At 45.5% G+C, this 13,182-nt stretch overlaps 1 protein-coding gene across 1 annotated transcript in view; it reads right to left on the minus strand.

Moving 5' to 3' along the window:
- Cap (Cbl-associated protein) overlaps positions 1-13,182 on the minus strand; it is a 75,785-nt gene that overhangs the window by 21,176 nt on the left and 41,427 nt on the right. The window contains exons 8-21 of the mRNA XM_077423219.1: positions 11,849-11,952; positions 10,506-10,553; positions 8,321-8,520; positions 7,866-8,028; positions 7,668-7,766; positions 7,279-7,418; positions 7,026-7,098; positions 6,792-6,827; positions 5,549-5,693; positions 5,222-5,327; positions 3,751-3,783; positions 2,747-2,851; positions 1,181-1,233; positions 924-1,093 (exon numbers count right to left, since the gene is read on the minus strand). Coding sequence (XP_077279345.1) covers positions 924-1,093; positions 1,181-1,233; positions 2,747-2,851; positions 3,751-3,783; positions 5,222-5,327; positions 5,549-5,693; positions 6,792-6,827; positions 7,026-7,098; positions 7,279-7,418; positions 7,668-7,766; positions 7,866-8,028; positions 8,321-8,520; positions 10,506-10,553; positions 11,849-11,952 — 1,475 coding nt within the window. The remainder of the gene's footprint in view (positions 1-923; positions 1,094-1,180; positions 1,234-2,746; positions 2,852-3,750; positions 3,784-5,221; positions 5,328-5,548; positions 5,694-6,791; positions 6,828-7,025; positions 7,099-7,278; positions 7,419-7,667; positions 7,767-7,865; positions 8,029-8,320; positions 8,521-10,505; positions 10,554-11,848; positions 11,953-13,182) is intronic.

The following is a 13,182-nucleotide window of genomic DNA, read 5'->3' on the forward strand; positions in this document are numbered from 1 at the left end:
AAGGACCGACTCGCGCACCAATATCGACAGACTATCGAGAGAAGAGTTGTGCCATATTTAAACTTAGGTGAGAACGCCCGAGGTCAGGTTGCATCAACTTTACCCGGTTGACTAATTCCGATTATCGATTACCTGTCCCCGTCTAAATCGCAGCCTTGGCCACGACGCGATATCGGGGAAGGAAAGTTTTAGGCTGACGGAGAGGCCGTTGCGTCGTTGATTAATTAATTAATCGATATTGGCGAGTCGAGTCGCCCGGTAAGTTTATCGGTGAAGTACCACAATGCGCTGTCGAATGAACTCGGACAGATCCGTTGTCCCACGGAAAGCCTCTCCTCCAGCCTAATTAATCGCGATTAGCGCTAACTGACGTTGATGCAACCGCCCACGGGAGATTACACATACAAAGAAAATTACGTATCAAAGCAGTGTGCTTCAAACAGAGCACTACTCACACGTCATGCCGCGGCGCTTTTCAGCACAGATCAGCGCTGTGAGAGTTAAATTTTTTTTTTTTAGAGGAAAAATTGTTTCGACTCTTGTCGATACGTTCAATTTTGCGAAACATCGAGGATACTTTTTGTAACTGTTATTATAAATAATCCGAAATAATTAGAAATCAAACATAACAATTTCTCCAATAATAATAATGTAAAATGTAATGTATTGTATAACTCCTTTAACTAATCTTTTTCCCATCACTCGAAGTTTCGAAACGCATGCGTAATTGACAAAACACAATAATAATTAATAAAAACGCATACATTGCAAGCAACCTTAAGACACATACCCGCATGCGAAAAGTAAACTCGGGTTACGCGGCCGATGTTGATCAGCGTGCTGGTTTGTAGCATATCAAGACGTATGAAAAAAGTAAGGAACAAAAGAAAAATTAAAATAGTACGAGGATCGGGGCGACTCACCCTTCGGACGTTCCGGGGCTAGCTTGCGAAGCCCATGAAGGGGTACGTCGCCACCGCTCTGCACCGTTTTGTATGCCAGTCTCTGCTCCAGAAGGCTGAGCGGACTGATGTCTTCTCGTCGGCGGAACACCAGCGTCGAGTCACTCTCGTAGCCTGACTCTTTGAGAGCACTTCGCGAACGAGAAACGCCGGTGAGGGATAAATATCTCGATTCATTATGCAGATTTAAAGAGATCAGAGATTGACATTGTACTTACTGAGTCATGTACGGCTTGGCCGCGGCACGTGCGTTGCTACGCTGATCGAACGGCTAAAAAAAGAAAGAAACGCTGTTACCGTCGCCGTTCGTTATGTCGACGATTCTCGATCGCCACTTATCGTCTACAAAACATGCTATGCGCATACGCTACTCGGCGCGCGAGAGATACGATTATTCGAGATCCAAGAACGAGTTTTTAATCGAGATCAACAATCGCATCGAGCAGAACATCGAGCAGATCATGCCGCGATCGTGTAATGCTAAGCCGGGGTGAAGGAGGAACGTGGCAGGATTAAAAGCTAATGAGACATAATCCACAGGAAATGAGAATTCACAGGAAGAGGGAACAAATATGTAGGTATGTAGGAGATCAAGATACGAGGAGATCAACAATAGCTGCTTGTGATGCAAAATGTACCTGTGAGATACGAACGATTTTGTAAAAAATGATGTCATTAACGTACGAATTATTGATTCATAAGAATAAAAAATAAATGATATCGCTCATTGATTAGTATTTCGCTTCTGTGACAAAATATTTCGCTCATGCCGCATCGAGTGGTGTATCAAAAGAATATTTTCCAATGGCTTTGGAGTTTCGCGATGTGTACAGAAAAAGCGCTAAAAACGCGGCTCTAACTTCTTCTCATTAAGAGTATTGTGTATAATGATACAGATAGAGATGTGTAGAACAGGCATGTGAAGGATAAAGAGAGAGATACAGAATCATGACAAAGATGCACAGAAGAAAGTGAGGGAGAGACGACTCGATAGCCATAGAGATAGAGATAGAGATAGACAGCAGACAGATATCTATAGACAGATAGAGGACAACGTCATCGTGCACTCTACTTGTCGACGATGTGGCAGCCGTTCTAACCCGTGAAACGGCTTGCGTGGTGATAACGGAGGGTGTTGTCGGTGATGGTGGTAGCATGATATGATCGGTGCTGGAAAAAGAAGAAGAAGTAGAAGAAGAAGAGAGCGGCGGTCGCTGCTGCTGTTCTTGGTCTTGATGGTGGGACTGTTGATGATGATGTTGATGCTCGTGATGATAATGATGGTGCCCATGATGATGATGACGATGATGCTGCTGCCGTTGTTGCTGGATGCTGTTGCTGCCGGCCGAGCACGGCACGATCGCGGCGACAGATGGAAGCGGCGATGCCGCCAATCGCTCGATCCCGACCGGATGCGATCGGCGTGCCGGGCAACGATCCGGCAACACGAAGCTCTTGGATCTTCCATCCAGCATGCCGGCGGCATGCCAATAGCAGGGGTCAGCGGCGGCGGAGGCGCGTTCTAGGGGTCGGATGATGCGACCGTCCCCGATAACATCGCCGACGGCGGTTGGACGATCGCTCGGCCGATCGGTAGACTCGATCGATGGGATCAAGGACGACTTGGACTGGTCTTGGACCGGGGTTCTGGACCGATGCGTACGCGGCCTGCAGGATAGATCGATCGACCGATCGGTCGTGCCTTCCGGCGCCACCGGACGCGCCCGCCTCGTGCCGCCGACGAATTCAGAACTTTTCGTGCTGCTGATCGTCGGTATCCTTACACTGTCCTCCGGCCGATAGGAGAGGCTGAGGACGCGGGACTGCCGGACGCCACCGCCCAGAGACTCCATCCTAGCGTGCTGAGGATGTCCGTTTTCGTTCAGCCACTGTCACCCATGGTCGTCATCGTCGTCGTCGTCGTCGTCGTCGTTGTCATCGTCGTCGGAAGGGGATGGATAACGGTGTGGGATGGCATACGAGCGGGGACGACACGCAAAACATCGACGAGCACGCACACGCACACACACGATCGGGGACATCGGTCACAGTCGTCCAGACCGGACGATGATGATCGGGATCCGGACGATTCGGCGATTCGCAGGACGGGGGTTCAAGACGGAAGGCGTTAGGTGTGCAATCGGTAAAACGACATACCGTGCATGAGTTAATACATGGGTATACGCGACGCGCGTGTCCATCGCGATATGTAAACCCTTTGCACCCGGTAATGTTTCACCGTATAAATCCTTCAATTTATAGTTATCATTATCGAAAGATCTACTTAGTGCTTTAAACAATGTCGGGGAAATCCCCATGTGGGAGGGAGATTGCATGCACACCCAGGGTGCAAGGATATCGATTATCAGGAGGCGAGAAGCCTAACTTTACAAACGGTGCACCACAAAAATTAGATCGGAAATACATATCTTGAAACGCAATAACCACATTAAAATTGGCAACGCGCGATTGCTCGTGTGAGCGAAATTGATTTGAAATTCATTCTAGAGACCGCGACGGCGCATCTTCTTATTCGTAGTTTTAATTTTACGACAAAATTCTACGAGAAAAAAAAAAGATTGTGGCAACATGGTAATTCTACAAGATCCCTCAAGGCGATGAGCTACTAGGTTAATTCCGAAGTAATGGAAAATATTAATTTTAATTGAATCTTACCATCTACGCGGAGGAGAGAGAGAAAGTACCAATAGAACGAGGAGAGAATAGAAGGAATAAAGAGACGGAGAAAATTCTTATTTAACTATGCATTAATATAAAAATGGCGTACCCCGTCAAATATGTCCATGACCTCGTCCCACCACTAGAATCACAGAATTAAACACAGTGTTATACTATGCGCTATCTAGAAGGGGTTACTGAAACATTTGGATTCAAATAAAAAGGGGATAATCGAATACTATCCGGATATTCTCGCCATTTTCCATCTAAAATAGGAGGAAACGCTGGATGACCTAACGCTAAATAAATATGTTAAAGAGAGAAGCTACGAATTTCTCTAACATAAACCATCAATTATATAATTATGGTCAAATATATCGTATAATTACACATTAAATTAAATATAATTGAATTATTACACAAACAAGTTTGATAAAGCCGTGTCTCGATTTTAGATGGAGGTCGGCATGATATTTAAACATATTAGGATCAACTACAAGCAGCGCTACAAAAGCTGTGTGAAAATCAACGGGGTTGTACTACGTGGAGCCACAGGGTACCCCGAAGGATGCGATTCTCTCCACTCGAGAGATAATAAAAATTTATGCATGTAATCTCCATTATAGTATACTTGCTCTCTCGAGGGACTCTGCGCGCTCTGAATACACGTGCGTGCTTGTTGTATACTGAGAACTGTGTCTGCGCTGTGTGTACGTGTGTGTTAAAGAAACGCAATAACCACCAACAAGGGCGGCGACAGAGAGCAAGAGCTCGCAATCGCAATTAACTTTCGTGATCGCCAAACAGAAAAGCTCTCAATAAACGGAGGAAACGTATAAGTTGGCCGGCAAAAGCAATTCGTTTTATTTAACACGTTCGGATTGGCGTGATTACCTTCCTTCTCGTCCGCGCGTCGTAAGTCGGCTAGAAGCAAAGCCATTTCAAACGATCATGTTCCAGGTGTGTGTTCCAGGTAATCTTGGGAATCTTTCGTAGAAATCGCGGTCGCGCCGCGCCGCATTCGTCGCGATAAGAAAATAAAAAAAAAAGGGTAGAGAGATGTCTACGCGAATTTCTACTACCCCGTCTGCCACGCTCGCGCGAAATATGGCTCGATGTCGCGCGATACAAAGTGATGTACCGCACGTTCGATCAATTTCACGATGTAGAACGCTACATGATACCCCGACGGAGGGATGAATGGCCAATCTTAAGTTCGCGTTCGGCGCGCACCCCAACTTTAGTGTCAACCGTGTGACCAACTAAACTTTGCCCTCTTCATTTATATCTAACACGGAAATCCACATACGGAGCACATTATACGTACATAATATATATGTATACTTCTACGTTACGTTATTATACTTAATTAAAATTACTTAACGGGGGCTATCGGTGCGAAACGATCCCGTCGTTAGAAGATTCGATTGTCCCGTCAATCGTTACTCTTCGGACGAGCTAATAATTTCTACACGGTGTCGTATGACCGAATCTTCCGATGTTATGGGAGAGTGCGCATTAATTTGTAGTACAGGCAGGTCTGTCTACTCTCGAGTTACGAACGATAAAGGTGGCCGTACCTCTTTAGCTTCCTTCTCGGCGATCGACGAGTGCCCTGGTTCATAGTCCTCGATGCGGCCAGGCTGATTTTTATAAATCTCTGTCGAGTATTTCAGCGCCCCATTCCTATAGCAGAATGTAAATTGCCCATTATCGTATAAATCTTTAAAGAGTTTTATGTTTTAGATTCCAATTACTGAGAAACGATCCGTTCTCGAACGATAAAAATTGATTGAAAGATGAAAATCGATGAGAAGAGGACACGCGGAGAAAATTTAAACGATCCGAAGCATTCTTGCGAGCAGCTTGGAAAAAAAAGCGGGGAAACTTTCCGAATTCTCGCTTACTTTCTGGGCATAGTCGCCGTGGTGAAGTCATTTTCCTTGTTGCGCAGCCGTCGGCGGCTATCGAGAGTAACGGATCGATCCGAGTATGCGCGCGGTTCCGGTTCACTCAAATATCCGCTGCCGCTTCCGTATCCATATCTCCCTCCTGAAACAAGAGTGTTTCATTTTTCACCTTTTGTTTTCAGCCGGTCCCTATTCGGGGCTTCCGTTTGGTTGCAGCAAAAAATCTACTGGTAACCAAATAACGTTCAATTAACAGCGCAAACAATTCGGTGTTTACCTCTGGTTTAGTTCCTATGACGTTACAATAGAAATATCACATTACGCAAACACATATATGCACACGCATAAACACATACACACGTATACCGCGTTACGTAACATTAGTATACACGTTATTTGAGAATTAATCATCGAGAGATCTTCGGCATCGAGATTAAGATGTAATCCCAGTTTGCAATTAAATTTTAATCGATCTTTCCTAAGCAAATGAAGTTTGGATTAAATTTTTGTCGCGAGAAGATCGACTTGGCGCGATGAAACAATCTAAAGACGGGGAGCTCGCGAAAGATCGGACGCGAGAACTTCAAATCAACTCGAGAAGTTCCCTCGCGACAGCGAAGAATTCACGCCAGCTCGAGAAGTTGCTCCGACTTGGCTTGATATATTCGATGAGAGAGGCTCGTACCTCCGCGGGGATTCTCCAAATTCTAAGACGTCCAATTCGGGCGAACCGAGCAATCTCTCATAAGTTGAAACACACATTAATGGTAAACGATTAATCGAATCAACCACGATGTTAATCTACGGGAGGACGAGTCCTGCCAGGGAGAGGCGAGTGTTAATTATCAGCCGGATGTTAGATAAGGTAGAGGCGCAAGGTAGTCATCTATGTATCTGTCGGAAATTGTTTATTATTATTTTTTCACGCTCGACTAGCGCAGCTGTTAAGCGGCGAATATATGTACAGCGACAATTGTTATATTGCATTACGCAGAAGGCCAGCTGCCGTTCTATGGAAAACAGCATATCTTGCGGCGATATATACGTTTTTGCCACAATCGGAGATTATCTCTCCGCCGCGTTTTTACTTTACAGATATTAGTTACGCTGCGCTGTTACACAAAGTCGCAGCTAGAGCGACTGCGTTACGCATCGCACCCACGCACAGCGTAATATTAGTAGCAAATGTGTCGCAATTCGCGACCACCGCAGCAGTCATGCGCGGAAGTTGCATATTCACCTCTTCTTGATTTGTATTTTATGGTTACGTAGTCATCTGGAAGCAAAATCGTGGAATTATGCGACGGTGAACTGCCCACAAAATGTTATTATTTCGATATTAATTAAAATTCTAATTTACCCCGCAAATAACGATATTGTTTGGTACTGTATGCACAACAAAAATATGCGGGCGATCGTTTATATCTCTCGCGTAAAACACCGTCTAATAACCGCCCGTAATTGCAGAACTTACCGTTCCTATCCGCGCGGTGCAACGAGTCGTACATTCTCTTGTACCATTTTGCTTGATTGCTTTCCTTGATTTCCTAAAATAATTTATCGAGAAAGTATTGAGAGAAACGCATCGCACGCCGCGACGTAAAACCACCACTCGTCTATAGCGCGATATAAATCATTTCTTCCCACACACGACTGCTCGTCGAGCGTTCATCGTATACCAATTAGAAGGTTTGTACTTTTGATTTACTTAATAATTAGCGACCTACCGATCTCAACACGAGAGGGATACCCTCCTTAGTGACCGGGCCGATCCCCTCGAATTTTCGAGGGCCTAGATCGGCCATCTTCTTCGGCGGTTCATGCTCAGTTTCCGGCTCACTCTCGTATTCTTTCTTCACCGTGTAGACTGAACGATTCAATTTCACAATAAATCATTAGCACTCGCGTATACGCAGTGAGAGAGTAGATTGACACATACGTAATTAGACACAGCTAGTTAGCGAACGTTAGTGATAAGGAACAGATACGGACTTTCGAAAATCGGTGTACGTATAAATTGGGCGGCTCTCTCGTATATAAAATTTTATCCAACCATGTATAATAATCATATTGTAATAACGTTCGATTATTTAACTTACAGCCGATCGATACTTACTTATCTCTCCTGGAGAGATCAGCGTTCTCTCGTCGCTCAACGGCCGATTATCGGACACGCTCTCCTCCAAGTAAGCCGCCCCTTTCGGCAATTGTCCCTCTACAATAAAATCGCAACGACGATTTAGCCAACGATAGAGGAAATTGTAATTCCGCAAGTCTTTAGCGGAGCAGAGGGATTCTCGTAATGGGTGCTGACCTCGTGCTTTCTGCAGCAACGTGATGGTCGGATTCTGGGCACGTGGCAATCGCGGCGTGGACGCGAGCGCGTTTAATCCCTGGGAGGGTGCCGAATGTGAATTCACGATTCGCGAGATGCCGCTCTCCTTCCTTTCCTGCTCGCCTTTCCAGGGCGGAGGCGCCTTGAACAGAGTTTTGCGTGAGAATGCGTACCCTTGAACTTTGCCACTCAATTTCTCGACCGTTGGTGCAAGAAATTGGGGGAAAAAAAAACCGGTTTGGACAAAGCGACCACGCATGTCTGTTCTTTCCTTCGCAAAGGGAATTTTTTGCTATTGCGTTCATTTTTTAAGGAATTGTCTGGATTGGATTTTACTTCAAGTTCGCTCGCCGAACTCAACGCTTTAAACAATCGCGAGTTTAGTTTCTTAATTAGCTGGCGCGATGGCGTCTCGGCGTAATTGACTGACGTACCTCTTCCTTTGGCTGCCTCTTCCGGCTCAGTACAGGACTCTCGAACGGCACGGGACGAAATTCCTTCCTCTCGGCGACGGGGCTCGCGCCGGCGCTGGCGGGGGTCCAAACCGGCGGGATCGGCTCGCTCTTCTGTGGTTCTTTGGTACGTTCGGGACTCGGTGCCTTTCCAGCTGGCGTTTGTCCTGGCGACCAAACGCCTGGCAACGAAAATTCACTCTTAAGAATGTAATCGACACGGCGTGCCCATGAGACGATGATTTGTTAATCAATACTCAGGCAAAGGTGGTTAACGTCGGATGGAACAACAACGGTCTTGCTAAAAAAAAGGCCAAGCCGATCGATTACTCTTCCCATAAATGAACCCAGCTTCTATCATTTTTAAATTTACCGCTTTATAATTAGATTTATCGGTGACCCCGATACAGGAGCTAATTGAAGAAGGATCGCCAAAAGAGGTCTTTGCTCCTGCAACAGCTGCGCTACGCGGATTTGGTAGATTGGCGCTAAAGCTAATATATGAAATGTATACGGGCGCGATGCTAATCTTGGCACACGGGGGCGCATTACATAAGGGATATCGTCTTTTTCCCGGCTACTTCCTGCATTTTGTGCTACGTCACCGCCCACTATACTAATTCGGCTCGTTTAAAAGTGGTTCTTTGACGCAGACGATCTATTAAACCTTTCGCAACGTATACAATAAACCGTATCACGTATATTCACGTAGCGTAGAGAATCCGGGGAAAAAATAGAGCTGCGCGGGAGGAATATTTTTACAAGCTTGCACACCGTTTCCAACGTCAGAGCAATCTTTTTTAACGGCCGCGCTTAACAAAGGTTTTATTAACTCGTTAACCACGGTCGAAATAAGAACGAGCGCTATGTCGCAACGTCGGTGACATAAACGAACCTATTGACGGGTGACTTCGCTCGAATGTCAGATGGGGAAGCGGCAGCGTTACAACGCGATAAAGATATATCGTCGCCACGATGAGTCAGGCACATATGCTCGTCGGAATTGAACCTCTCGGCCAATTTGCAGAGGCCGTATCTCTCGCGGTCGCGCGCGGCAGCAGGAAATCAGGGGTGCGGGTTCATTTGGGACGCGGGTAAAATTAGAAGCGCGCGTGGGCGGCGTTAGGCATTATGAGATACGCATAATTGCAATTGGCCGAGAGCGCAACCTGAACACAATGCCGCGAGCGACGCGTTTTCTGCGCACGACACGTCAACGCCGAGACATTACGCGCGAGTTCGACGTATGTCAAATCGGCCGAAAGGTCCGAGAACGGATAGAGGCAGAGGAACCGTGAGAAATATAGATCGGCTTTCAGTTCGATTCAAGAGCGGCGAAACGCGCCTCCTAACACTCGCGACTGTTTAGATAACACATATTTCTCTATACGGGAATATAATAATTGATGTTACACGCGTTAATTTACGACAGTATCTATACATTCTCGCTAATTGCAACGTACGTGCGATTAATCAACGCTGTCGCGACGCCAGCTGCATCCAGCGTTCGAAACGTCAAAAACATCGAATTGCCATCGTTTTTTGGATCGTGTACCGACATGCACACGCCTATTCGCAGCTAACAGCCAAGAGCAGCGATGGGTAATTAGTCGAAACATCCAATACCATAAGGATGACGTTCTCAGGTAACCGAAATTAACGCGCGCCTTCCTCCCTGGACAAATTACCGAATGGGATTACTAATACGTATTACTAATATACGAGATTGCTACTCGCGAAAATACATTCACAGAGACACGCACACGCGTACGTGCGGCGAAAACTTAATTACGACCTCGCTGCTAAGAACACATACGTGGCCCCTATACACAATGCGACCCACATCCTATACGCAATTAATTTTATTACGTCTTCGGAGAAACGGGCGTTGGTTAACGTAATGGAGATACACTCTCCTGGATGGCAATTCCATTTCTCTTATCGCATCGTTCATCATCCGCTTACATTCGGGTCAATATTCGAAAAGTTAATTAATTACCGAAAATTTTATTAAAAACGTTAATGGACAGATAAATTCTCGTAGTCGTTATTCGAGAACAACGTTGGATATTAATAATTTCAGATTGCATCTTCAGTCATTATGCAAGATGCACGACAACGAAATTATTCTGTTAGTTTTCTCACACATTCCTCGCAGCAGGTTTACCTGGTTTCGCCGACGAAGCTTTAAACGTGGGGGCAAACATAACGTTCTCTGAAAGCATTAAATAACGTTTTGTCAGGCAAAATGTTTCTCTCGGGTTCTCGCCGTTTCAAAAATCGCATTTATTTTAACGACGCATTTATGAACGGATCTTTTTTTAAGCGTCTCATGATTCAATAATTAATTCGTACGTCTCCGTGAGAGAGTTTTTCCAACCTAGACCATCGTCTATCAACGTGGAATATCTTGATGCTTATCGTGGGTCAACACTGCGCGACGCGAGTCGCTTATATTACACCGCCGCGCCGCGCGTCCAATACCGCCTGAAGAGCTCTTCAAAGTTACTTTCACGATGAAACCGCGATTCATTAATATAAAAGCGATCTTGATGGACTGCCGCGAAACGAGCGCAAGGAAGAAGAATAAAGCCAAGTTGGATTGCCTTATTCCACAGCAGACTAAAAGCGTATCAGCGTCATGATGCATTTCTAAAACTGATGGTATAATTTACGAGCATCGAAAGGGTTTGCCGAATCATTCCACTTCTTTGTGATGTCTCTTCAATATCTTAAAATTATGTCAATTCCTCTCACGTCGGTAGATTTTTATTTATCTTTGCCAATTGGACATCCTCATATTTTTCCCTCGAATTTCCTCGTCGATTCGCAATACGATAATTCAAGAAACGCTCGTAATTCTTTTCTGAGGATTTCCTTCGAAAGGACGCGAGTTCCGAGTTTTCTCCGCGATCGCGGAACTACCTGTTGAAGAAATTCACGAACACCTATCGCGCCTTCGCCCCTCGTTACCCCTCGATAATGCATCAACTCTCCCGAAACGATCACTCACTTTTCTCCAACATCGTCACTTTCACGATCTCAATGACCCTTTTTTTTTTTTATTTCGACGCGGCACCGCGTATCTCGACGGGACACTCCTCTCGAGGCACGGGAAAGTAGCACGGTAGGTGCCAGTCGACTGAGGCGTCGCGACGCCGACGAGGCTCGACGCCACGCCGCGCGCGACGCTCACTACGCCGACGTCGATGACGACGACGTCGTTCGAGGCTGCCCTATACGAAATCGCGAGCCCACCGCCAACCAGTCGAGCTATATACGTGTGTATATACGTTCGCGCTTGAAAGATGAATATCTGAGTTTTTCTCAATCTTCCACCGTCGACGTTAAAACGAAGTGGCGTTAAAATGAACGACGTTCAAAACTTCATATAATTCTATGGTTCATTCGGAATATCTCAATCTTTCGGTATTAATCTTTGTTGCAAAGCATTCTCTTTTACTGTGTAACGCATGCTGTCAATGATTATAAGCAAAATTGCGAACGCACCTTGCCCAAGTAGAAACCCCTGGCCGATTTTCAAAGCTTTGTCGATCTCGTGCAGCAAATCGCTCTCATTCCTGTTTCCTCCTTTCGCAATGGCATCGCAGCCGCTCTCTTTGATTAAAAAAGCATGCCCATATCCACCAAAATGAAAAAAAAAAAAGCCAGATGCGGCAAATTAATTTCGGGCAGCGCGCCGTGGTGAGTTCGTTAGCAAGTCGCAAGCCGGGACGATAAAGGAATTCTTGGGTGCGAGATTTTTGAATGTTCGTCATCGTTCGTAAAAAAAGAATTGATGTATCAATTGGCACTGCGAATACAAATAACTTGTATCCGCAGGCGGATGCCTAAATTCGCACATTTAGCCCCGACGAAACGCACGCTGTGGCTAAACTTTCGTGCTAAAGTTAGAATAGAAAATAAACGGACGCTTCGGTAACCGCGTCGAAAGGTTCACGAGACTTACGAAATACAAATAACGGCGGTGAGTTAATAGTAATAGACGAGCGAGCCGTGTTCACACGCGCTTGGCGATGCGTCAATAAAAATTAACATTGTTGCACCCGGACAAATGACTTTATGACAAACATCGAGACCGTTTCCCATGTATTTTTCTTCTCGTTGCAACAACATTGATTGGCATTAAAATGTTTGAGTATAACATGCGTTCATGCAATATATTCATAACGCGTGTTATACGAGTATATTGTCAACAAACGAGTGATCTATGATCTGAAAGATTAAAAAAGCGAGCGTGCAACGGCATACGGTGAAAAAGCGATATTAGATGAATGTGAACATGAATCCAGCTTCATTATCGAAATAAATGGGAGATTGTCATTTATGCTAGTTATACTATCGCGATAAAAGCTTTTAACAAATTAAAAACTCTTGAAGCTCTTAAAAAAAAAAGTAATTCGAAAATACTCGCTTTCAAATATTTAGAGAGAACTTTGTTAGATTATTCATTGATTACTTCGACGAGCTCCGAAATATCGCTATCGACCGCTTTTTAATCATGGCTAGAGCACATAGGTACATATATTGGACATCTTAGCGGGCAAAAATCCTTGGTCACCACGAAAGCGATCTCAGGATGTGCCATGCGAACGAGCGGGCCAGTAGGCCACGTCGCGCGAGTGATTCAAAATAGCTGAAAACAAGACGGTGGTTTCGACGCGCGTTGGCCGAAATGGCGAACGCGTCCTACGAGCGACTGGCCTATTTTTCGTCTCGCGGTGTGTCTTATATTTAGATTCTCATCTCCTCCAATGAATCACGCACGAACGTCGCGGCCCGACGATCGCGGGACGAAGAAAAGAGCGAAAGAGTAAACCGCA

This window comes from Temnothorax americanus, unplaced genomic scaffold (assembly GCF_048541705.1).
Source record: "Temnothorax americanus isolate GAGA-0224 unplaced genomic scaffold, ASM4854170v1 Scaffold11, whole genome shotgun sequence".
NCBI lineage: Eukaryota > Metazoa > Arthropoda > Insecta > Hymenoptera > Formicidae > Temnothorax > Temnothorax americanus.